Raw genomic sequence first — 20,195 nt, 5'->3', positions numbered from 1 at the left:
TCACCCATTCTGTAACAATTTATTTAAAACTTTTTAAACAGTTTAAATTTTTATAAAATTGGGACTTAAGGCATATTAACTTGAATTTATGTATAATTTTAATTTAAAACTTTGTAAATAGTCATTCTGATGGGCTAGTTTGAAACAGTTACCTTCTATAGTACCTTATTGTTTAGTCACTAAGTCCTGCGTCCAGCTCTTTTGTGACTCCATGGACTGCAGCCTGCCTGGCTCCTGCATCCATGGAATTCTCCAGATAAAAATGCAGGAGTGGGTTGCCGTATTCTTCTCCAGGGGATCTTCCCAATCCAGGGATTGAACATGCGTCTCCTGCGTTGGCAGGAGAACTCTTCACCCCTGAGCCACAATGGGGAGAATTCTACTTTGTCAGTCGTAGTGGCACATACACAAAAAAACATTAGATGGGTCATAAAGCTTAAGGCAGAAAAAAAAATCTGCATAAAGTTTCCTGTGAAGGATAACCGTCAGTATGTCCTGTAGAATAGCTTGGTGTTTCTGGTGTTGGACTTCTAGATACCATTGAGTAGCAGAAAAAAATTGTGCCTCAAAATGCTTGTGCTCCAGAAGTAACGGTAGGAAGTTCTAAGCCCAGATGCAGGTGGCAAGACAGGCCTGGCTGACTCCGGAAGTGAAACATAGCCCCAGGGCATGTGGCTTCTTTCTAGGTGGCTTCAAAGTCGTGGCTCAGTGTTAATTACTCTGTAGTCTTTAATTTAGAATTAAGTAAAGTGAATATTAAAGATAAAACAATTATATAATACCAATTTTATAGAAGTTAGCCTTTTGTCTTTAAAGTGAAGTCTTCATAGGTGATTGTATGAAGCCCCAGAGACCCCCCCCCCCCAAAAAAATCCTCTAATGATAACCACCCCTGCCTGCCCCTCCCACACAAAAGAAGCTGTATCAAGTTGAAACTGCAAGTATTTTTTCCCTTGATACCGCACCCCCCTCCCCACACTCTACCCTATTTGCCTAGGTCTAATCATGAGACACACATCCTTGGTGTTAGACTTCATCCTGAGTTGTTCACACTGTGGGCAAGTTCTGACTAAAACACTTGTTTTGAGAGCGCATTTGACCACTCATTGTGTAAAAATACTGTCCATTGCCTTTGTGTATCATGACTGTGTACTGGTATCTTTGAAGAAAGATGAGTTCACCTAAATATTCATTGAATTATTCCAAAATTCTTAATAAAAACTTTAAAACTTCTAATTTTTTGGTGCCTTTGATAGAAATTGAGAGTTCATAATCAGACTGTATTTAAGAATACTCATTTTAAAGCTACATTTTATAATACTAATAACTGAGTTTCTGCTGCCAGGTTATATTTTAGAGTTCCGTGACTTTTAGTATATTTATAGAGTCATATAGCCATCACCAGAATTTAGTTTTAGCACATTTCTGTCGCCCTCAACAGAAACTCCTCACTGCCATCCCCAGCCCTCAGCAGCTACTAGTCTGTTTGCCATACCTGTAAATGTGCCTTTCTGGAGCGTCCATAAGTGGGCTTATATATTACGTGGCCTTTTGTGTTTGGCTTCTTTCACTCAAGTTGATGATTTAAGGATCATCTTTGTTGTAGTATATATCAGTGTTTCATTCCTTTTTATAGCCAAATAGTATTCCATTGTTAATGTCAACGACATTTATCATTTCACTGGTTGATGTTCATCTGAGTCGTTTCCATTTGGGGGCTATTGTAAATAATGCTGCTATGAACATTTATGCCTGAGTCTTTGTGGAACATGTTATTTTCATTTCTCTTGGGTAGATACCAAGGAATAGATTTGCTGGATCATATGGTAAGTCTATGTTTAATTTTTGAAGAAACTGCCTAACTTTTCCAAAGTGGTTATACCATTTTACATTGCTGCCAGCAGTGTATAAGGGTTACAATTTCTCTGCATCCTTGCCAAACTTTTTTTTTTTGTCTTTTTAATTGTAGCTATCCTGCTGTAGCTATCCTAGTTGATGTGAAGTGATATCTCCATAGAGTTTTGGCTTGCACTTCCCTAAGGGCTAATGATACTGAACGTACTTTCATGTGACTTTTGGCCACTTACCTTCTTTGTGGAAATGCCTGTTCAGATCCTAACCTATTTTTTTTTAAGTGGGTTACTTATTTTTTTTATTATTGAGTTATAGAAGTTCTTTGTATGTTCTTATTTTATGGATTGTGAAGATTTACTCTCTCCTAGTTCTTCTAAAAATTTTATAGTTTGTAGTTTTAGTTCTTACATTTAGGTCTGTGACCCACTTTTACACATGGTGTGAAGGTAAGGATCCAAAGTAAATGTTCACATGTGGATATGCGATTGTCCTGAACTGTCATTTATTGAAACAAGTCTCTCTCCCATTGAATTTTCTTAGCGTCTTTGTCAAAAATCAGTTGACCATAAATGGAAGGGTTTATTCTGCGCTCTCATTTCTATTTCATTGATTTATATTTCTGTCCTTATGCCAGTACCACACTGAATTAATTGCTGTTGCTTCATAGTACATTTTGAAATCAGGACATGTAAGTCCCCCAACTTTGTTCTCCTTTTTCAAGACTGTTTTCACCCCACCCCCACCCTTGATTTTCTGAGTGAATTTTAGGATAAGCTTGGCACTTTCTGCAAGAAAGGGACTAGGTGTTTTTAAAAGATTGAGTTGAATCTGTAAACCAATTTGTTTAGTATCGCCATCTTAACAATGTTAAGTTGTCTGATGCATGAACATGGAGTGTCTTTTGATTTATTTAGGTCTTTTAAAATTTCTTTCAGCAATGTTTTTGGAGTTATTAAATATTGAAACCTTGCACTTTTGTTAAATTTATTTCTAAGTATTTTATTCTATTGATGCCACTGTGAATGGAGTTATCTTAATTTCATTTTTGAATTGTTCATTTTGCTATTGTACAGAGGGTTAAATTAAGTTTTGCACTCATTTATACTATGGTCAGAATAAATGTTTGGCCAGTATGACTCCACACAATTTGAGACTGTTGCTTAACTGTTTTGCTTTGATCAGCCGTATCATTCATGACAATGTCTTGGAATGGTTGTGGTTACCTTAGGCTTGGTTAGGTTGCAGTTACATAAGGCTTCTAGCATTATGTTAGTCTTATCAAAAGCATGTCAAAATAACTTTTTATAAGTCATTAACTCAGAATGCGGTACCTTTAGTTTAATAAAATACAGAATACATACTTTGAATACATGTAATTTTTGAAGGAGAAATCACCCGGTTTTGTTTGCAGATCATTGATGAGCAGCATCTACAGCTTAGTTGTCACATAAAATTAAAAGTGAAATCCCCCCACTATTGTTTGTGTGCTTTACTTTGTTCATCACATTTACCTATTAATAAAGCATAGAGAATTTGTAAGCTGATTTCTTTCATTCATTCTCCTTCAGTAATGGGGTGAAGCATTACATTTTTAAATTTCTTGTTTATGGGATTATTTATTTTTAAAACTTTAACATATTTTTCAGGGTCAGTTAAATGAAAGCATGGACCATGGGGGAGTTGGACCATATGAACTGTAAGTATATTTGAAAAGGTTTCACTGTGCTGTCTTTTTTTAATTTAGGTTATATCAGCTCCAGTTTACAGCCATCATGTGATTTTAATAACCTATTCTTAAATATATAGTCATACAGAGACTTGGTTTATTGAGCTTGGCACCAATATGAAAACATATCTGGGGTTTTGAGATCATGTATGGATTTTGAGAAGATTATTAAAATTCAGAGTATTCTGATTATGAGTCTAAGTGTGTAAAAGGTTTTTATTAGTTTAATATGGAGAACTACCTTTTCCTACTGAACAATAAAAATTTTAGAAATGCTCCCCAAATCAAATCCCTCTTGTTTTGCTTGTAATGCGTCATCTAAACAGAGATTTGTGCATTCTTGTGTCATTCTGGGAAAGCTTCATTAGTTGAATAAGGTGTATCCCACCTTCAAGTAAAAAGCCTTGGATTGTGGGGAAATTAAGATCACTCATAGAAAGCATTTAAATGACAGATAAATTGCTACCCTTTTGGGAACCTTTAAATTAAGTATATATGGAAAGATGCATGGTTATAATTTAATAACAAGAATTTTTAGCTGAAAACTTGAACTAATTGGGTACTTTTAGAAAGTGCTTAGATTTTCTGCTGATGTTGCCAAGTACAGTTGGATAATATCTAACCTCAGACATTTTGAATAAACTAAATTTGAATAACTAGAAGACTTTTTTCCTTTGTCAGCTTAATAAACTTGTTCTAATTCATCTTAGTTTGGGAGTACTTGATGCTTATGAAAATCAATAATCAGTAGCACATTCTGTAAACAAGCAGATCAGCAGACAGTTCTCAAGCCACCCTAATCTTGACCTACCATGTCATCGAATCATTAACTTAGAGCACAGATACTAAATTTGCTATCATGTACTTTTTTCCTTTTACTTAATTGGAGTATAATTCTCATTCTAACAATATGCTGAAGGTAATTTAACTTCTCACAAATTTACTTTTGGTTTTGTTTTTCTCCCCAGTGGCATGGAACATTGTGAGAAATTTGAAATCTCAGAAACTAGTGTGAACAGAGGGCCAGAAAAAATCAGACCAGAATGTTTTGAGCTCCTTCGAGTACTTGGTAAAGGGGGCTATGGAAAGGTAGGAAGTATTTTGAAATGAGAGCTGTCTTTGTCTGTCTCGGGTAGATTAATGTTTACACCGTTTCCAGCTGTCTTCTTCAGTCTTTGTAAGCTCTCAGCAAAGGACAGGATCATTTAACCTGGTATTATTTGAGCAATGTATAGAAGCTCTCCTCCTCTTACTACCATTCACATAACAGCCTGGCACTTTGTGGGTACTCAGTCAATATTTGTGGAATAAATAAATAGGCAGCTGGGCTAGGGAGTATCTGTTATTAGAGGATTCATTCCTTCCTTTTGTTAAATGGTACCGACTATAGGTATTCTTTTAAAAAACAAACTACTCCTTACTTTCAAGAGGCATGGCACATTAGATTGGTATCAGTTACTGAGACCTTAATCTAAATTGATTTTCTTTGACTTGCAGTATTCAGAGCAATAGAGTTAGGGCAGTTGAAGAATTTAAAAGAGGAGAAGAAAAATGAAGAACATCTTTTGGTTTCATAGTTTTGCCAGAAACTTTCTAATTTAAGACCTCACCTTTGAGTGTTCTATTCAAGAAAATTTGGACATTCTGTTTGCCATTCTTTTTCAAAAGACAGAGTTTGGGTAACACGTTAGTACTTAAGATTAAGCTTGAGAACTATTTATGCTATTGTGTAGTGTTAATTTTTGCAAAACATGGCATTTGTAGTTTATTCTTAGGCTTTAAGACACATTCTCGTCTGTTTTAATCATTGTGAATGTATAGCACATGCACTGTGAATCTCATATTTTAGCTGTTGCATGAGAGGATATTATGGCTAATCATTTTAAGGCTTAAGTAATTCCTGTCAAATATTAAATAGTTATATGTGAAGCATCTCTGAAAATTTATGAGCTATTTTATAATTTCTGTGTGTCTAGGAAACATGATTATAGTCTTTTCTATGCAAACTTGGATTTTATAAAGTAACATGGAGTGCTTGTTTTATAACACAGAGTGCTTGTTATTAGATGGTAATGACCACTTTTGCCACCAGATGTCAGCAGAATAAACAGGAAGGTTCTGTGTTGTATGACAGTTTTCACTACTAAGGACTTCCTAGGTAGCTCAGCTGGTCAAGAATCCTCCTGCAATGCAGGAGAACCCAGTTCGATCCCTGGGAAGTGAAGATCCCCTAAAGGGACACGCTACCCACTCCGGTTTTCTTGGGCTTCTCTGGTGGCTCAGATGGTAAAGAATTTGCCTGCAATGTGGGAGCCCTGGGTTGGGAAGATCCCCTGGAGGAGAGCATGGCAGCCCATTCCAGTATTCTTGCCTGGAGAATCCCCAAGGACAGAGAAGCCAGGTGGGTTACAGTCCGTGGGGTCGCAAAGAATCGGACACGACTGAGTGATTAAGCACACTAGTAAATCTTGAATGTAGTCTGGCTCTTTTAGCTCATCATTTTTGTACACAGTCCTTGATGGTGCTAGTTTCTGTAAGAATATAGACTGCTGTATCATTTGCTTCGTATACCTAGGAATTAAGGGACTGTGACTTAACATAGTTTAGCTTTTAATAACACACACTTTTATTTTTCATCCAGGTTTTTCAAGTACGAAAAGTAACAGGAGCAAATACCGGGAAAATATTTGCCATGAAGGTGCTTAAAAAGGTGATTTCTCTCCTCCCCCTCAACTATGTTCTTAATTGCTATAAAATTGATATTTTGGTCTAAAATTCTCAGTTAAAAATTGTATTTCTACCACAATTATAAGTCCTCTTGGAATGTGGGGTACATTTTATCATTCTTACTCCTGTTTTATTCTGCTTGGTTACTTGGTGAGGGTGCAGAGGAGATTGTTTCATTTCTCCTCTGAGGTTAACTCTTTAGCCCTTTGTTCTGGTCTCTGTATTTCTAAGTAATAAGCATGTTCTGCTGTGACTTAATTCAGTAGTTTTAGAATTAGAGATTGACTTCCTGTTTTATTCCTTTCTTCCTTTTTCCCATCCTCATCTGGCATCATTTTCTTTAGATCTACTGTTGCCTTCTCAAACCTCCCATCAACTCTAAAACACCTTTCAGGCCAGTGTATGAGCACACTTATGAGATAAGTGACTAGTCCTGTTTATTTTGCTCGGGCCTTCTGTCCCCTGCTCTCACCTGTGCTGATCTTTCTCTCGGCATTGCTGTCGTTACTGGACTTCCCCTTCACTACAATCCTTCAGATCCTCCTGACTCCGTCAGTGTTGGATCCTTTGTTTCTTGGATCCCAGATTTTCCTTTTTCTTAGTTTGTGTCCTGTTCCCGTGCTCTGGTGACCATTTACTGGTGATTTCCTGAGAAACTGAAAGAAGGGGAATTTGATATTCCAAATTTTTGCAGTGATGTGTCTTGCTTTGATTCTTATTATTTATTTTTACTGTTTCAGTCTTAAAAGTTTTCGTCTTTTAGCTCCAGGGAATTTTCTTTTATGATCTCTTCGATAATTTTCCTCTGGTTGTTTTCTTCTCTTAGAATTGCGTTTACTTGGGTGTTGGACCTCCTAGACTGATCATCTGTTTTTCTTTCCTTTCCACTTGTCCATTTCTTTATCTTTTTGTTTACTTTCTGAGGTTTTTTCTAGAAATTTATTTTCTAATCATTTTTAAAATTTAGTGTATTTATTTGGCTTTGCGTTATGGCTTGTGGGATTTCATTAATAGTTGCCCGACCAGGGATCCAGTCCAGGCCCCTGGCAGTGCAAGTGCAGAGTCTTAATCCCTGGACTGCCAAAGAATTCCCTTACTTATATTTTAAAAACTATCATATTTGTAATTCCCCAAAGCTCTTTTTGTTGTTTTTTTTTTCTTTTTATACCTATTTTGTGAGTACAATATTTTCCTTTATTCCTCTGAGACATTTTAATTATAAATTCTTTGAAATATTCTTTTGTCTGATGGGCGTGTCTCTTGTCTAAGTTCCTATTTTCTTTGACTTTGATTTAGTGTTTTGTTGCCATGTTAGGGGCCTTCTTTACATGTCTGGTGTCCTTGAAGAGTGGAACTCTGAGAAGCTGATCAGAAGCTGAGTACGTGTAGCCTTCTCCAGTGTGCAGTCATGAGATTAGCTGGCAGTTGACTAAGAACTTCTAAACGTCAGTGTCTAAAGGTCTTTTTTCTGATATGGATCAATTCGTGCTGGGAAAGATCCTCTATTATTCTGCCTAGAAAAAGCATTCTGGGGCTGGATGACAGACAGGAGATGGAGATCTCACCTTTCAACATCAGATTTTTACTGAAATCATGTTTGTTTTGTTTTTAACTATTGATGTATAGTTGCTTTACAATGTTATGTTCATTTCTGCTGCACAGCAAAGCGATTCACTTACACATGCATATTCTTTTTCATCCATTATGGTTTATCACATGACATTTATTATAGTTCCCTGTGCTATGTGGTAGGTCTTTGCTGTTTATCCAGCCTCTGTGTACTAGTTTGCATCTGCTAATCCCAAACTCCCAAACCTTGCCTCTACCTTCCCTCCCTATCCCCAGCCACGAGTGTATTTGCTTTGTGCGTCTATTTCTGTTTTGTAGATAGCTTTATTTGTTGTATTTTGTTTACGTAACTGATATATGGTATTTTGTCTTTCTCTTTCGGACTTTGCTTAAATGTGGTAGTATCTAGGTCCATCCGTGTTGCTGCAGATAGCATTGTTTTGGTCTTTATTATGGCTGAGTAGCGAGGTCAAGTTTTTACTTCAGCACTCTACTCTATCTGATCCTTCACTCTTTTTTTTTTTTTTTCTGGAGACTACATCTCTCCAAGTGGTAGTTCCTGGCTGGTTACTATAGATTTGGGAATCTTGCTGATCTATCTGTTCTTACAGAGACTTTGAGATAATCCTCCTGTTTTCAGCCCTCCACCTTCTGCCTTCTATAGTCCTTAATGATTTCATGTTGTTTTCCTTTTCTTTCTTTTTATTTTTACTTTTAATTTTTGAACACTGCTAGGGCTTTATCTGGTGGGTCAGATGGTAAAGAATCTGCCTGTAGTGCAGGAGACCCAGGTTCAATCCCTGGGTCCCGAAAATCCTCTGAAGAAGGGAATGGCTACCCACTCCCAGTATTCTTGCCTAGAAAATTCCATGGATAGAGGAGACTGGTAGGGTCACAAAGAGTCAGACAGAACTGAGTGACTAACACTAACTGTTCAGGGCTTTATAGATGGATTGCACGTTTTTTGAGTTACGCCTCTTTGCAGGCATTTAGGTTTGCTCATACAACTGCTTTATCCCCCTCTGTTTTCACCTTTTGAGATGCAGAGTTACATGTGTTTCTTTGTTTTATTAACCTTGGATTGTGTATGTTTGGTTTCTTGTTCTTTTGGTTTGGGATTGATTTCTGAAAATATCTCACTGTCTTAAAATCTTAGTAGGAAACTATATTAAGACAATGAAAATGACTTTTTAAAAAAAATACAATGTTTATATATCATCCTATTGTCCCTGATTTTTACTTAAGCAGTACAAATGACTTCTTAATTTAAAAACTGAGGAACAAATACTGTGACCACAACTTTATTGGTGATTGTCTTAAAGAAGCAGTTTAGGTATTTTCAACTTCAGTTTCTGTATCAGTAAGCCAGAATTAATCTGCTCTCTGGCTTTCCCATTGGAATCATTTGAGATTATGGATTTTTTTATCTATACAGTATTTTAAGTCTAAAATTGGAGACAGTATAAATAATACTTGTTCTTGCAGTGTTGAAAGAAGTACTGGTCAGGTTTCTTAGAATAATCCATTCCTTTTGATATGTTGTTTATGAACACCTGATAATCAGGGCTGAGCAAAATTAGTCATAATTATATCTTAAGTGTCTGGCACAGATATCTTTAATGGAAAGAAGAGGGTTTTTTTTTCCCCGTACTGATGGTAAGCGGGTGTGGATTAATATATTGGGAAGTCCATAGACGTAACTGCTGCCATTTGTCAGGCTTCCTTTTTGTGCCCAGGCATTGAAGACCTAACTTGCTTTGCCTCTTCTTTTGCTTAGTTACCATGCGTTCTCACTGTGTGGCTTTTCTTGCCCTAAGCCTGGCTAGAGAATCACTCACTGTCTCATTCTTTCCTTGCTGTTCCCGAAAAGCTAGGGTTAGGTCCAAGGTTTTAATTCCTAAATCCCTAGGTAAAGATAACTGTGTTCTCCCTTTGAGTTTCTTCTTTTGATTTTGTTATCCCTGGAAGCAGAGAGTACTAACCCTCTTGGCCTGAGTATGTGGTAAAAATTTACCTCTTTCTAACCTTAAAGGTAAAATCATAAACCAGATGTTCCCTTGTCTTAAGTGAGTTGCTTACGTCTGAATAATCCATCTGGATTTATTAGTTCTCCTGGGCTTGTTTACTCACTATGAGAAGCTTAGAATGTTGAGGAATAGACTGTTTCCAACAACTATCTCTCTGTCCTACCAGTTGCATCAAAATGTATACTCTAGAAGCAAAATATCATTGCCCATGTCATTAGTTCAGCTTACATTGTAAATTTTACAGCCTTTGGCCAAAGGCTTGTAGCTCACAGATTGGTCATGTTTCTTTCATTCCTTCTTTTACTGAACCAGCTGAGACTAGGATTTAGCACTTGAGACGAGTGTAATCTGTGCTCTCACTCCGCTTACTGTGTAATTCAAGGGAAGAACTGATAAGCTTATCCATAGTTTCTACTCTAGTCAAAACCTTCCCACTTTGAGGATTAAGCTTATACTAATCTCTTAGTGTTTATCAGTCATTTCCCCCCCACTCTCAAGTCTTATTTTCCTGGGTGTATTCTGTATCCTTGTATTAAGTAAGTAATCGATTGCCTAGCCTTCTAATTCCTCATTGATCTCAAATCCATCAGCGTTCACCTCCATTTCACATCGCCAGGCCCCATAGTTGTATCGTCCTCTTCTGAAACACTGGACTATAATAGAACAACATTCTCGCTTTTTATTCCTATAGTGCCTGGTCTTTGGCCCTTTTAGTGCTTTGACCTTTCTGTTTTTCCCTTCAAGTTCTTAGTCCCCTTTTAATTTTTCTGTATACCTACTCTAGCCTAATCAACATGCTCTGCCACGTCAGTCACCTGCTATCCCTGGTTGACCTTGTCCTCCAGAACGCTCTAATCAGTTTATCTGTTAATACTCCTTTATTCCTGTATCTCAGTTATTGAACATCACTGGTAGAAATCACACAAACTTTAAATTGCTACTGGGAAAAATTCATAGTCCCCAACTCACGTAGACCCTCAGTACCCACCAAAGGTTCCTAGCCAGCCCCTGCCATTCTCTGCAACTAGTAGAGACTTTACTGTCATTCCAGCTATTCTTTTTTAGCAAACTGCCTCTCTTCCTAATTGAGGCTGTCGGACACGATTCCCTTCACCTTTCTTACCCTAATGCTGTGTTGTCTGCATTTTCACCTGTCTTCATCTCTCTCTCTCCAGGCTTAGTGGGAGATGTGTTCTTCCTCCTTTCCAAGGCCAAACTCTCTCTTTATGTTTGGATCCCCTCTCTTTCTGCCTGTTTAGCGTCTTTTTGTCACTTCTCTTTCTGCGTCCTGATTTCATTCTCTGTTTAAATATATTCATGTCTTTGCCATATTTAGAAAATAAATCCTTTCTTTACTCGAAGTTTATCATAGCTTCCAGTCTCTGCCATTCATAGACTAATTTCTTAAGAAGTCATTTTCTATTATTTTTTTTACTCACTATCTTTTGAACTCACAACTCTACTATTTTGATGAAACTCTTTCCCTTTGTCACCAGGGATCTAATTGCTGGATCCAGTAGTCTTTTCCTTCAGTTCAGTTCAGTCACTCAGTCGTGTCCGACTCTCTGCACCCCCATGAATTGCAGCACACCAGGCCTCCCTGTCCATCACCAACTCCTGGAGTTCACTCATACTCAACGTCCATCGAGTCGGTGATGCCATCCAGCCATCTCATCCTCTGTCATCTCCTCCTCCTCCTGCCCCCAATCCCTTCCAGCATCAGAGTCTTTTCCAATAAGTCAACTCTTCACGTGAGGAGGCCAAAGTATTGGAGTTTCAGCTTTAGCATCAGTCCTTCCAATGAACACCCAGGACTGATCTCCTTCAGAATGGACTGGTTGGATCTCCTTGCAGTCCAAGGGACTCTCAGGAGTCTTCTCCAACACCACAGTTCAAAAGCATCAATTCTTTGGCACTCAGATTTCTTCACAGTCCAACTGTCACGTCCATACTTGACCACTGGAAAAACCATAGCCTTGACTAGACGGACCTTTGTTGGCAAAGTAATGTCTCTGCTTTTCAATCTGCTGTCTAGGTTGGTCATAACTTTCCTTCCAAGGAGTAAGCGTCTTTTAATTTCATGGCTGCAATCACCATCTGCAGTGATTTTGGAGCCCCCAAAAATAAAGTCTGACACTGTTTCCCCATCTATTTCATCATGAAGTGATGGGACCAGATGCCGTGATCTTAGTTTTCTGAATGTTGAGCTTTAAGTCAACTTTTTCACTCTCCTCTTTCACTTTCATCAAGAGGCTTTTTAGTTCCTCTTCACTTTCTGCCATAAGGGTGCTGTCATCTGCATATCTGAGGTTATTGATATTTCTCCTGGCAGTTTTGATTCCAGCTTATGCTTCTTCCAGCCCAGCATTTCTCATGATGTACTCTGCATAGAAGTTAAATAAACAGGGTGACAATATACAGCCTTGATGTACTCCTTTTCCTATTTGGAACCAGTCTGTTGTTCCATGTCCATTTCTAACTGTTGCATCCTGACCTGCATACAGGTTTCTCAAGAGACAGGTCAGGTGGTCTGGGATTCCCATCTCTTTCAGAATTTTCCACAGTTTATTGTGATCCACACAGTCAAAGGCGTTGGCATAGTCAATAAAGCAGAAATAGATGTTTTTCTGGAACTCTCTTGCTTTTTCGATGATCCAGTGGACGTTGGCAATTTGATCTCTGGTTCCTCTGCCTTTTCTAAAACCAGCTTGAACATCTGGAAGTTCACGGTTCACATATTGCTGAAGGCTGGCTTGGAAAATTTTGAGCATTACTTTACTAGCGTGTGAGATGAGTGCAATTGTGTGGTAGTTTGAGCATTCTTTGGCATTGCCTTTCTTTGGGATTGGAATGAAAACTGACCTTTTCCAGTCCTGTAGCCACTGCTGAGTTTTCCAGATTTGCTGGCATATTGAGTGCAGCACTTTCACAGCATCATCTTTCAGGATTTGAAATAGCTCAACTGGAATTCCATCACCTCCACTATCGTTGTTCGTAGTGATGCTTTCTAAGGCCCACTTGACTTCACATTCCAGGATGTCTGGCTCTAGGTGAGTGATCACACCATCGTGATTATCTTGGTTGTGAAGATCTTTTTTGTACAGTTCTTCTGTGTATTCTTGCCACCTCTTCTTAACATCTTCTGCTTCTGTTAGGTCCATACCATTTCTGTCCCTTATCAAGTCTTTCCTTAACTCATCCTTAATTTACCTCTCTGTTGCACTGAAGCTATTGACCACAGCATTTTGAAACTACACTCCCCTGACTTCTGTGGTTCTTTTGTGATTTTTTCTTCCCTAATTCTTCATCTTATCTTCTTGATGTCTTGCTTCTCAGACTTTCTCAAAATTACTTATTTAAACAATTCAAACCTCCTGAACAGGTAAAAAATAACACCTTTGAAGTTTTTCAAACTTTGCAGAGTTGCAAGAATAGTACAGTGATCACCAGTTGTTAATTTTGCCGTATTTTCTTTGTCTGCCATTCCCTTTATCTCTCCTCTCTCTGCATGTACACATATGTATATTCAAAGTTTTTATTTTTTTATTTTTTATTTTTTTGAAAGTTTTTATTTTTTTGCTATACAAATTGAAAGTTATTTGCAGATATGGCACTTTGCCTTTAAAATCTCTAGTATACATAACCACAATGTAATTATCACATTTGGGAAGTTTAATAATGGTATACAATTCTGTTTTCCTGATACATTGTCTATAGTCAAACTTCCCTAGTTATGTCAATAGTATCCTTTACAGCTATTTTTTGTTTTTAATATCGAGGATTTAAAGAAGGATCACACCTTACATTGAGTAGTCTGGTGTCTTCAGTTTCCTTTACTCTAGAGTCCTGTGTCTTTAGTTTCTTTTGCTTTAGTTTCCTTTACTTTTTTGTCTTTCATGACACTAACATTTTTTGAAGACTCTGGGCCAGTCATTTTGCAGAGTGACCCTGATTTGGATATGTTTCATTATTTCCTAATGAAAATGCTTAAATTTTAAATTTAAGTTAAATGCTTTCTGCAGGAATATTTACATGAGTATTGTGTCCTTAGGAAGCTCATAGTGTTAGTCTGTCTCATTATTTGATGAGTTTGATCATTTGGTTAAGGTGGTGTCCACAAAACTTCCCATTCTACCTCTGCCGTTTTCCCTCTGTAATTAAAAAGTATCTATGGAATGAAAATTAGAGATTCTGCTAATATTCCATCCTAATAATCTTCTACACCCAGTGGTTTTACTATCCCATCATTTCTTAGCCAAATCAAGTAATACTCTGGTGATTATAAAGTGGAGACTTTTCTGTTGTATCATTTTTTTCTATATTAGTTGTCATTTTTCTGTAAAGAAAATATTTTCATATATTTAAAAAATTTTTAAAACCATTTTTATGTATTTTTTGGCTGCACTGGGCTTTCTCTAGTTGCGGCGAGCAGGGGCTCCTCTCCAGTTGCACTGCACGGGCTTCTTTTTGTGGTGGCTTCTCTCGTGGAGCACGGGCTCTAGGCACAAGGACTTCATCAGCTGCGGCTTGTGCGCTGGGCTCTAGAGCACACAAGCTTCAGTAGTTGTGGTGACAGGTTTAGCTGTGCGCTGGCATATGGTATCTTCCTGGAAATCCATGTCCAAATCTGTGTCCCCTGCATTGGCAGGCAAGGCCTCAACCATGGACCATTAGTGAAGTCCCAAAGTTTAGTTTTTTAAAACAGTGTGGACTACTTTTTTCATAGTGTTATCCATTTCTTTCATTATTCAAATTTTGGTATGAAAAATTTCCCAAATTTTTCTGAAGAGAGCTCTTTTAAGAAGGCTTCTGTGTTCTTTAACATATCCCTGTTAGTTTTGGAGTACTTCCTTTCTGTACGGTAGTGTGCTCCAGGTTTACCTTGCGTGTTCCCTCACCCTGGCCTGGCACCATCTATTTTTCCATGGAGCCCTGGTTTGTTTGGTAGAGAAACCAGGATCTGATTTCTAAGCTATGGTCTTTGCTACTGAAGTGTCATTCTTCTGGCTTTTTCAGAACAGAGCTAGGAAGTTTTGTTTTTGTTTTAAATCATGGCTTCACATTGATATTCCTAATTTCAGTCCAGTTCTTTAGGGTTCTTTTTTCTTCAGTCTACATTTGCATCTTTTTCCACATTGAGAGAAGCCTGATAACAACATTTACTCATTTAGTTAGTGGTACAATATATGCTAATAGTTTGAGAATTATAATACCAATAGTACTAGTAGTAGCTGCAAGCCTACTAAGTGTGGCCTAAGATTTCCTTGCAATTTTTGTTATGCTTACATATATGTTACTTAAGAATGTGCAGTGTAAAGTTATTTAAGTATCTTCTTTCTCTTTTTGTGGTAAAATTATCAAAGAATTGGATTGGCCAAAAAGTTCACTTGGGTTTTTGTACTACTGTATGGAAAAACCCAAATGAACTTTTTGGCCAACCTAATAAAAGTCAATTAAATTTATGTATTTCTCTTGTATTCAGTTTTATTTGCCTCCCCTGTCCTTGTTGATTTAATATTTTTTGAAATGTATAAAACATCATGGTTCAGAATTCAAGATCTCCATTTTATAATCACGTATGATATTGATTCAGGTAAGAAGAGAAATAAATGATAAAACTATTAAGCTTTTACTTAAAATTCCTATTCCTTTTCTTGCCTTCCCACAGTTGTTAGCTCTTTTTTTTTTTTTGATAGGTTTCTTTTTGGGATTTTATTTTATTTTGTTGGCCGCACCACACAGCATGTAGGATCTTAGTTCCTTGACCAGGGATTGAACCCAGGACCTTAGCAGTGAGAACTAGACTGTCAGGGAATTCCCTTTCGTTAACTTTTGACTTATCTTAGTTGTGCTCATTATTGCGTTTATAAGGATGTACATATTATTATATTTTTATTTCCTCTTTTACTCAAAAGGTAGCATACTGTGTATACTGCTGTGCCATATACGTTCTTTTGCACCTTGCTTTCATAGAGATATTCCTTGTTTTTTAAAAAAATATTTATTATTTTTCTTTCTTTATTTGGCTGCTCTCTTAGGTGCAGCATGCAGGGCTTTTAGTTGTGGCATGTGGGATCTAGTTCCCTGACCCACGATTGCACCCACGCCCCCTGCATTGGGAGTGCAGAGTCTTAGCCACTGGACCACCAGGGAGGTCCCCCTCATTCTTTTTATAGCTTTATAGGGTTTTCATTCACTGTCCTGTGCTTAGGCATTTAGGTTGTTTCTAATGTTTCACTTTTACAAATATTGACAGTATCCCAACCAGTAGCCTTGTGTACATGCTTTTTCATGTCCAGAACAATGTATCATTTCCCCAAAACTTTCTTCTTTGTTTCCATTTCCTCAGTGACACTATTAGTTACACAGAAACCATGGTATCATTCTTCTCAAATCTCATTAGTCAGGAAGTGCTTCTGCTGCTGCTGCTAAGTCGCTTCATTCCTGTCCGACTGTATACGACCCCTTAGACGGCAGCCCACCAGGCTCCCCCGTCGCTGGGATTCTCCAGGCAAGAAAGTGCTAATGATGCGGTTTTACCCTTTTTCCCCCCAGCTTCGTTTTCTTAGTTACAGATTTTACTTCTTGCTTACTTTACTAGCCTCCTAACAGATGTTGTTTCTTCCCTAAAACTTCACACTGCTACTTGAACTGTCTTTCTTAAAGACAAGGGTTATTCATTTACCTTAGCTCAAGATTTCTTCTCAGCCTCTAAAAATATAATTCAAATGCCTTTGCCTCGATGCTCAGACTTTCCATTTCCTGGCCTCCACCTGTATCTCCAGCCTAATATATCTCCTAAATGCTTCTAACCATACTGAGCTACTTAATAGATCCTCTCAACATGCCCAGTCCTGTCAGGTCTCTTTTGCATTGGGAATGCCTTTTTTTTTTTCTCCACTGTCCACATTTTATCTTAGTAACTTTTTATGACACAGCTCAGGTATACCACCTGCAGGAAGACTTCCGGCTGTCGTATCTAGTTCTGCTGTTCACCCACAGCACCTGGTGCTTAGCTCCATTGACTCCTCTCTCTTCCCTGGGACTTTGGGCTCCTATGGGCTGGAGACTCCTATGAATTCTGCTTTCTTGTTAAGAGCCTAGAAAAGAGTATACATTCAAAAAAGTTAGTGAATATCTGAATAAACTTGATCTGTTTACATTAAAACAAATTATTTAGGTTTTCATTTACATGTTTACTGCAGAAAAATCCAAACAGTGCAGATGTATATAAGAGGCGAATGTCTTCCGTTTCCCCTGTCTCAGTCTCTAGTGAGACCTAAGATTAACAGTTTAATGTTGGCAAGAAAAGCACAAAATAGATTTTCCCCATCCTATAGGATAAAAATGTCTACTATTTTGTTCTTATAGATCATCTCTTTTCCTTTAGGCAATGATAGTAAGAAATGCTAAAGATACAGCTCATACAAAAGCAGAACGGAATATTCTGGAGGAAGTAAAGCATCCTTTCATTGTGGATTTAATTTATGCCTTTCAGACCGGTGGAAAACTCTACCTCATCCTTGAGTATCTCAGCGGTCAGTACACAGTTTGGTGTAATTTTTTGCATTAGCTCCAGAAACTTGTTCAAAACATTATTTTTCAATAGAACAATGCTTTTTCCCAGTGTGACCAAATAGTTCTTAAAATCGGCAAGTACATTAAGATAAGGAATTCATATGGGACCAAATGTTTCTTTTTGTAGACAAATATGAAGGAAACTTTAAAGGTTGTCTTTTTTCTTCATCTGTAATGTTTTATCTTAATTCTCTTGTAATCAGTTAACAAAATAACAAATACCTAATGGATAGCCATCAAATTGACTGCACTTAGGTAAGATAATAAAATTCAATAAACCACTAACTGAAAAGGAAAACTTAGAATATTGTTTAAGGTAATGAGTATTTTTGGTATTGCATCTTTAAACAGAAGTGTTTTTTGTTTAATGTAATTCTACAGATAGATTTTTCAGTTTTACATTGGAAATCTCCCACTCATTCCAGGACTTACCCCTTCCTAGGAATTCATGGCACCCCATAGCATTTTTAGATCGCAGGTATCTACTTTCAGCAAACACACTTGAGTTTTCTGAAAAACAGATTTCACAGTAGCCTGTAACATGGAATAGAAAGCTGCACAATTTAATAACTTTTTGGGGACTGTTACCCTTTTTTCTTGTAACTTTGTTTTAACATAGTTTCAGATTTACACAAAAAAGGTGCAGCTTACGTAAGACAAAGAATTCCCACCTACTATTCACCTAGATTCCCCAAGTGCTATCATTTTACTACAGTTGTTTTGTTTCATCATTCTTTTTTCTCCCTCTCTGTATATGTATATATGCAGGTGTGTATATAGATATATATATACATAAATGTTTATAAACATATAAACACATATGAGTTTATACATAATTTTTTTCTGAACTGTTTAAGAGAGTGTTGCAGACTTGATTTCCCTTTATCCCTAAATATTTCAGTGTATAATTTTCTGAAATTAACCACAGTATCTTACATAACTCTACTAAAATTATCAAAATAGGAAATTAACACTGATGGCAGTAATCTCTTTCCTTAGTTTCCCATAATCTGTAACAGTTCCTAAGTCTTTCTTTGTCTTTCACGACCTTGACAGTTTTGAAGTCTAGTTTGTAGAATGCATCAGTTTGGGTTTATCTGGTGTTTCCTCAGGATTAGACTCAGGTTATGCATTTTTGGGAGGACCATCGAAGTGGCGTCCTGTCCTTCTCTGTGTATCAGAGCAAGAAGTACATAAGATTTGTATCTTTGTTCCATTACTGTTGATTTTAACTTTGATCATACATATAAGGTGGTGAAGTTTTTTGTGTTTTTTTTGATGAAGTTTTTCCTTTTTTAATTAGTATCTTAAGGAGATACAAATATCTCATCTCTCATCAAGCTTTCACATAGTTTTAGCATCCATTGATTCTTGCCTGAAACAGTTAACTATGATGATTGCCAAGTGATTTTTCTTATTCCATCATGCCTCCTTCATTTATTTGGCATTCTGTTGTAACAAAGAGCTTTCTGTTCTCCCCCATTATAAAAAAGAAATTTATCTATTCTTTTATTTAAATAATTGTGGACCATGGATTCATTAGAATCCATGGATTCTAAGATTATCTAGTAGACTATAACACTTTGTTAACATCGTAACATTGTTTATTTTGATATTCAAATCATGCCATACTATTTACCTAAGACATTGACAAATTCATTCTGTTTTAAAGTTCTAAAAATGTGGAATGTGGGCATTCACTAATTTGCAAGGATGATTTAATTACGTATTAACATTTTTCTACTTACCGGTGAAATGTTAGAGAAGCTATAATCAAGATTTTTTTTTAACCTCAAGTCTGAAATCTGTTGTAAATATTTTGAAGTTTATAGATGTAAAACCTAGAATTCCCAAACTTGTGTATTTCACATAAGAAGAACACTGCTAAAAATGGAATCCTGAGGACTTAGTTTTAAACCTATAATTTTTAGGATCTGTTTTTTATTTTTAAAGGGTTGATGTCTTTTAATTATGGTTAAGAGGAAAGCACAGACCCACTCATTAGAAGTGGATTGTTGGAAATAAAGATTGCTGTATTTCTAATGTCTTTTTCTTTTCTTTACAGGAGGAGAATTATTTATGCAGTTAGAAAGAGAAGGAATATTTATGGAAGACACAGCCTGGTAAGTGAAATTTTTGTGGTTGCATGAATTCAGGTAATAATTCCTATAATTAAAAGCAAAGTCCTGTTCCCACTTTGGGCAGCCAGTAAATTGTTCTGGAGCCAGTCAGTCACTCAGGACTCAATGGGGAGAAGCAGCTTTGGGTCTTGGCAGCTGTTAGAGATCACATCATTCCTTTGCCCCCAGGCCTTGGGTGGAACGTTCTTCACACCAGTTCCTAACAGAACCATTCTCACTGGGGCTTTATTTCCTTGAATTGGTAAGCTGCCTGCCTTGGCTCTGGGTGAGTGTGGTTTTCCAGTGAAACTTTTATGTGTGGACCCATGGAAAGTATCAGAAACCATCTCCTTTTTTTTGTAGACTTTCCAGTTCCCAAGGTGCAGTCTTAGGGAGGTGATAAGTCTGCACACATCATCTGTGGATTGATTCAGTGGCCAGGATGGGATCTACCCTTCTATTTCTTAAGATGGCATCTGCTTCAAATTAAAAATATACATACCCTTTTGTGAGATGACAGTACTGGGTAACAATAAATCAGTTTATCCTACACATTAATTGAATAGAAAACACTTAAATGTTTTTTTCTACCTT

At 37.1% G+C, this 20,195-nt stretch overlaps 1 protein-coding gene across 7 annotated transcripts in view; it reads left to right on the top strand.

Annotated features, from left to right (window-relative positions):
- Positions 1-20,195, top strand: part of RPS6KB1 (ribosomal protein S6 kinase B1) — a 40,373-nt gene that overhangs the window by 4,186 nt on the left and 15,992 nt on the right. For 4 of the 7 annotated variants that reach the window (XM_086360568.1, XM_086360567.1, XM_086360565.1 and 1 more), the window contains exons 2-6: positions 3,501-3,550; positions 4,549-4,669; positions 6,222-6,290; positions 17,294-17,441; positions 19,547-19,604. In XM_086360568.1, the coding sequence (XP_086216694.1) occupies positions 3,501-3,550; positions 4,549-4,669; positions 6,222-6,290; positions 17,294-17,441; positions 19,547-19,604 (446 nt within the window). Of the gene's footprint in view, positions 1-3,500; positions 3,551-4,548; positions 4,670-6,221; positions 6,291-17,293; positions 17,442-19,546; positions 19,605-19,964; positions 20,128-20,195 lie in introns of those variants that run through there. The other 3 variants (XM_086360571.1, XM_086360569.1, XM_086360570.1) reach the window with 2 other exon arrangements.

This window comes from Bos grunniens, chromosome 19 (assembly GCF_055505025.1).
Source record: "Bos grunniens cultivar Pamir isolate PY7600 chromosome 19, Bosgru_T2T1.0, whole genome shotgun sequence".
NCBI classification, from domain to species: domain Eukaryota; kingdom Metazoa; phylum Chordata; class Mammalia; order Artiodactyla; family Bovidae; genus Bos; species Bos grunniens.
The sequence above is the reverse complement of the archived record's forward strand: the minus strand, read 5'-3'. Positions and strand labels throughout refer to the sequence as shown.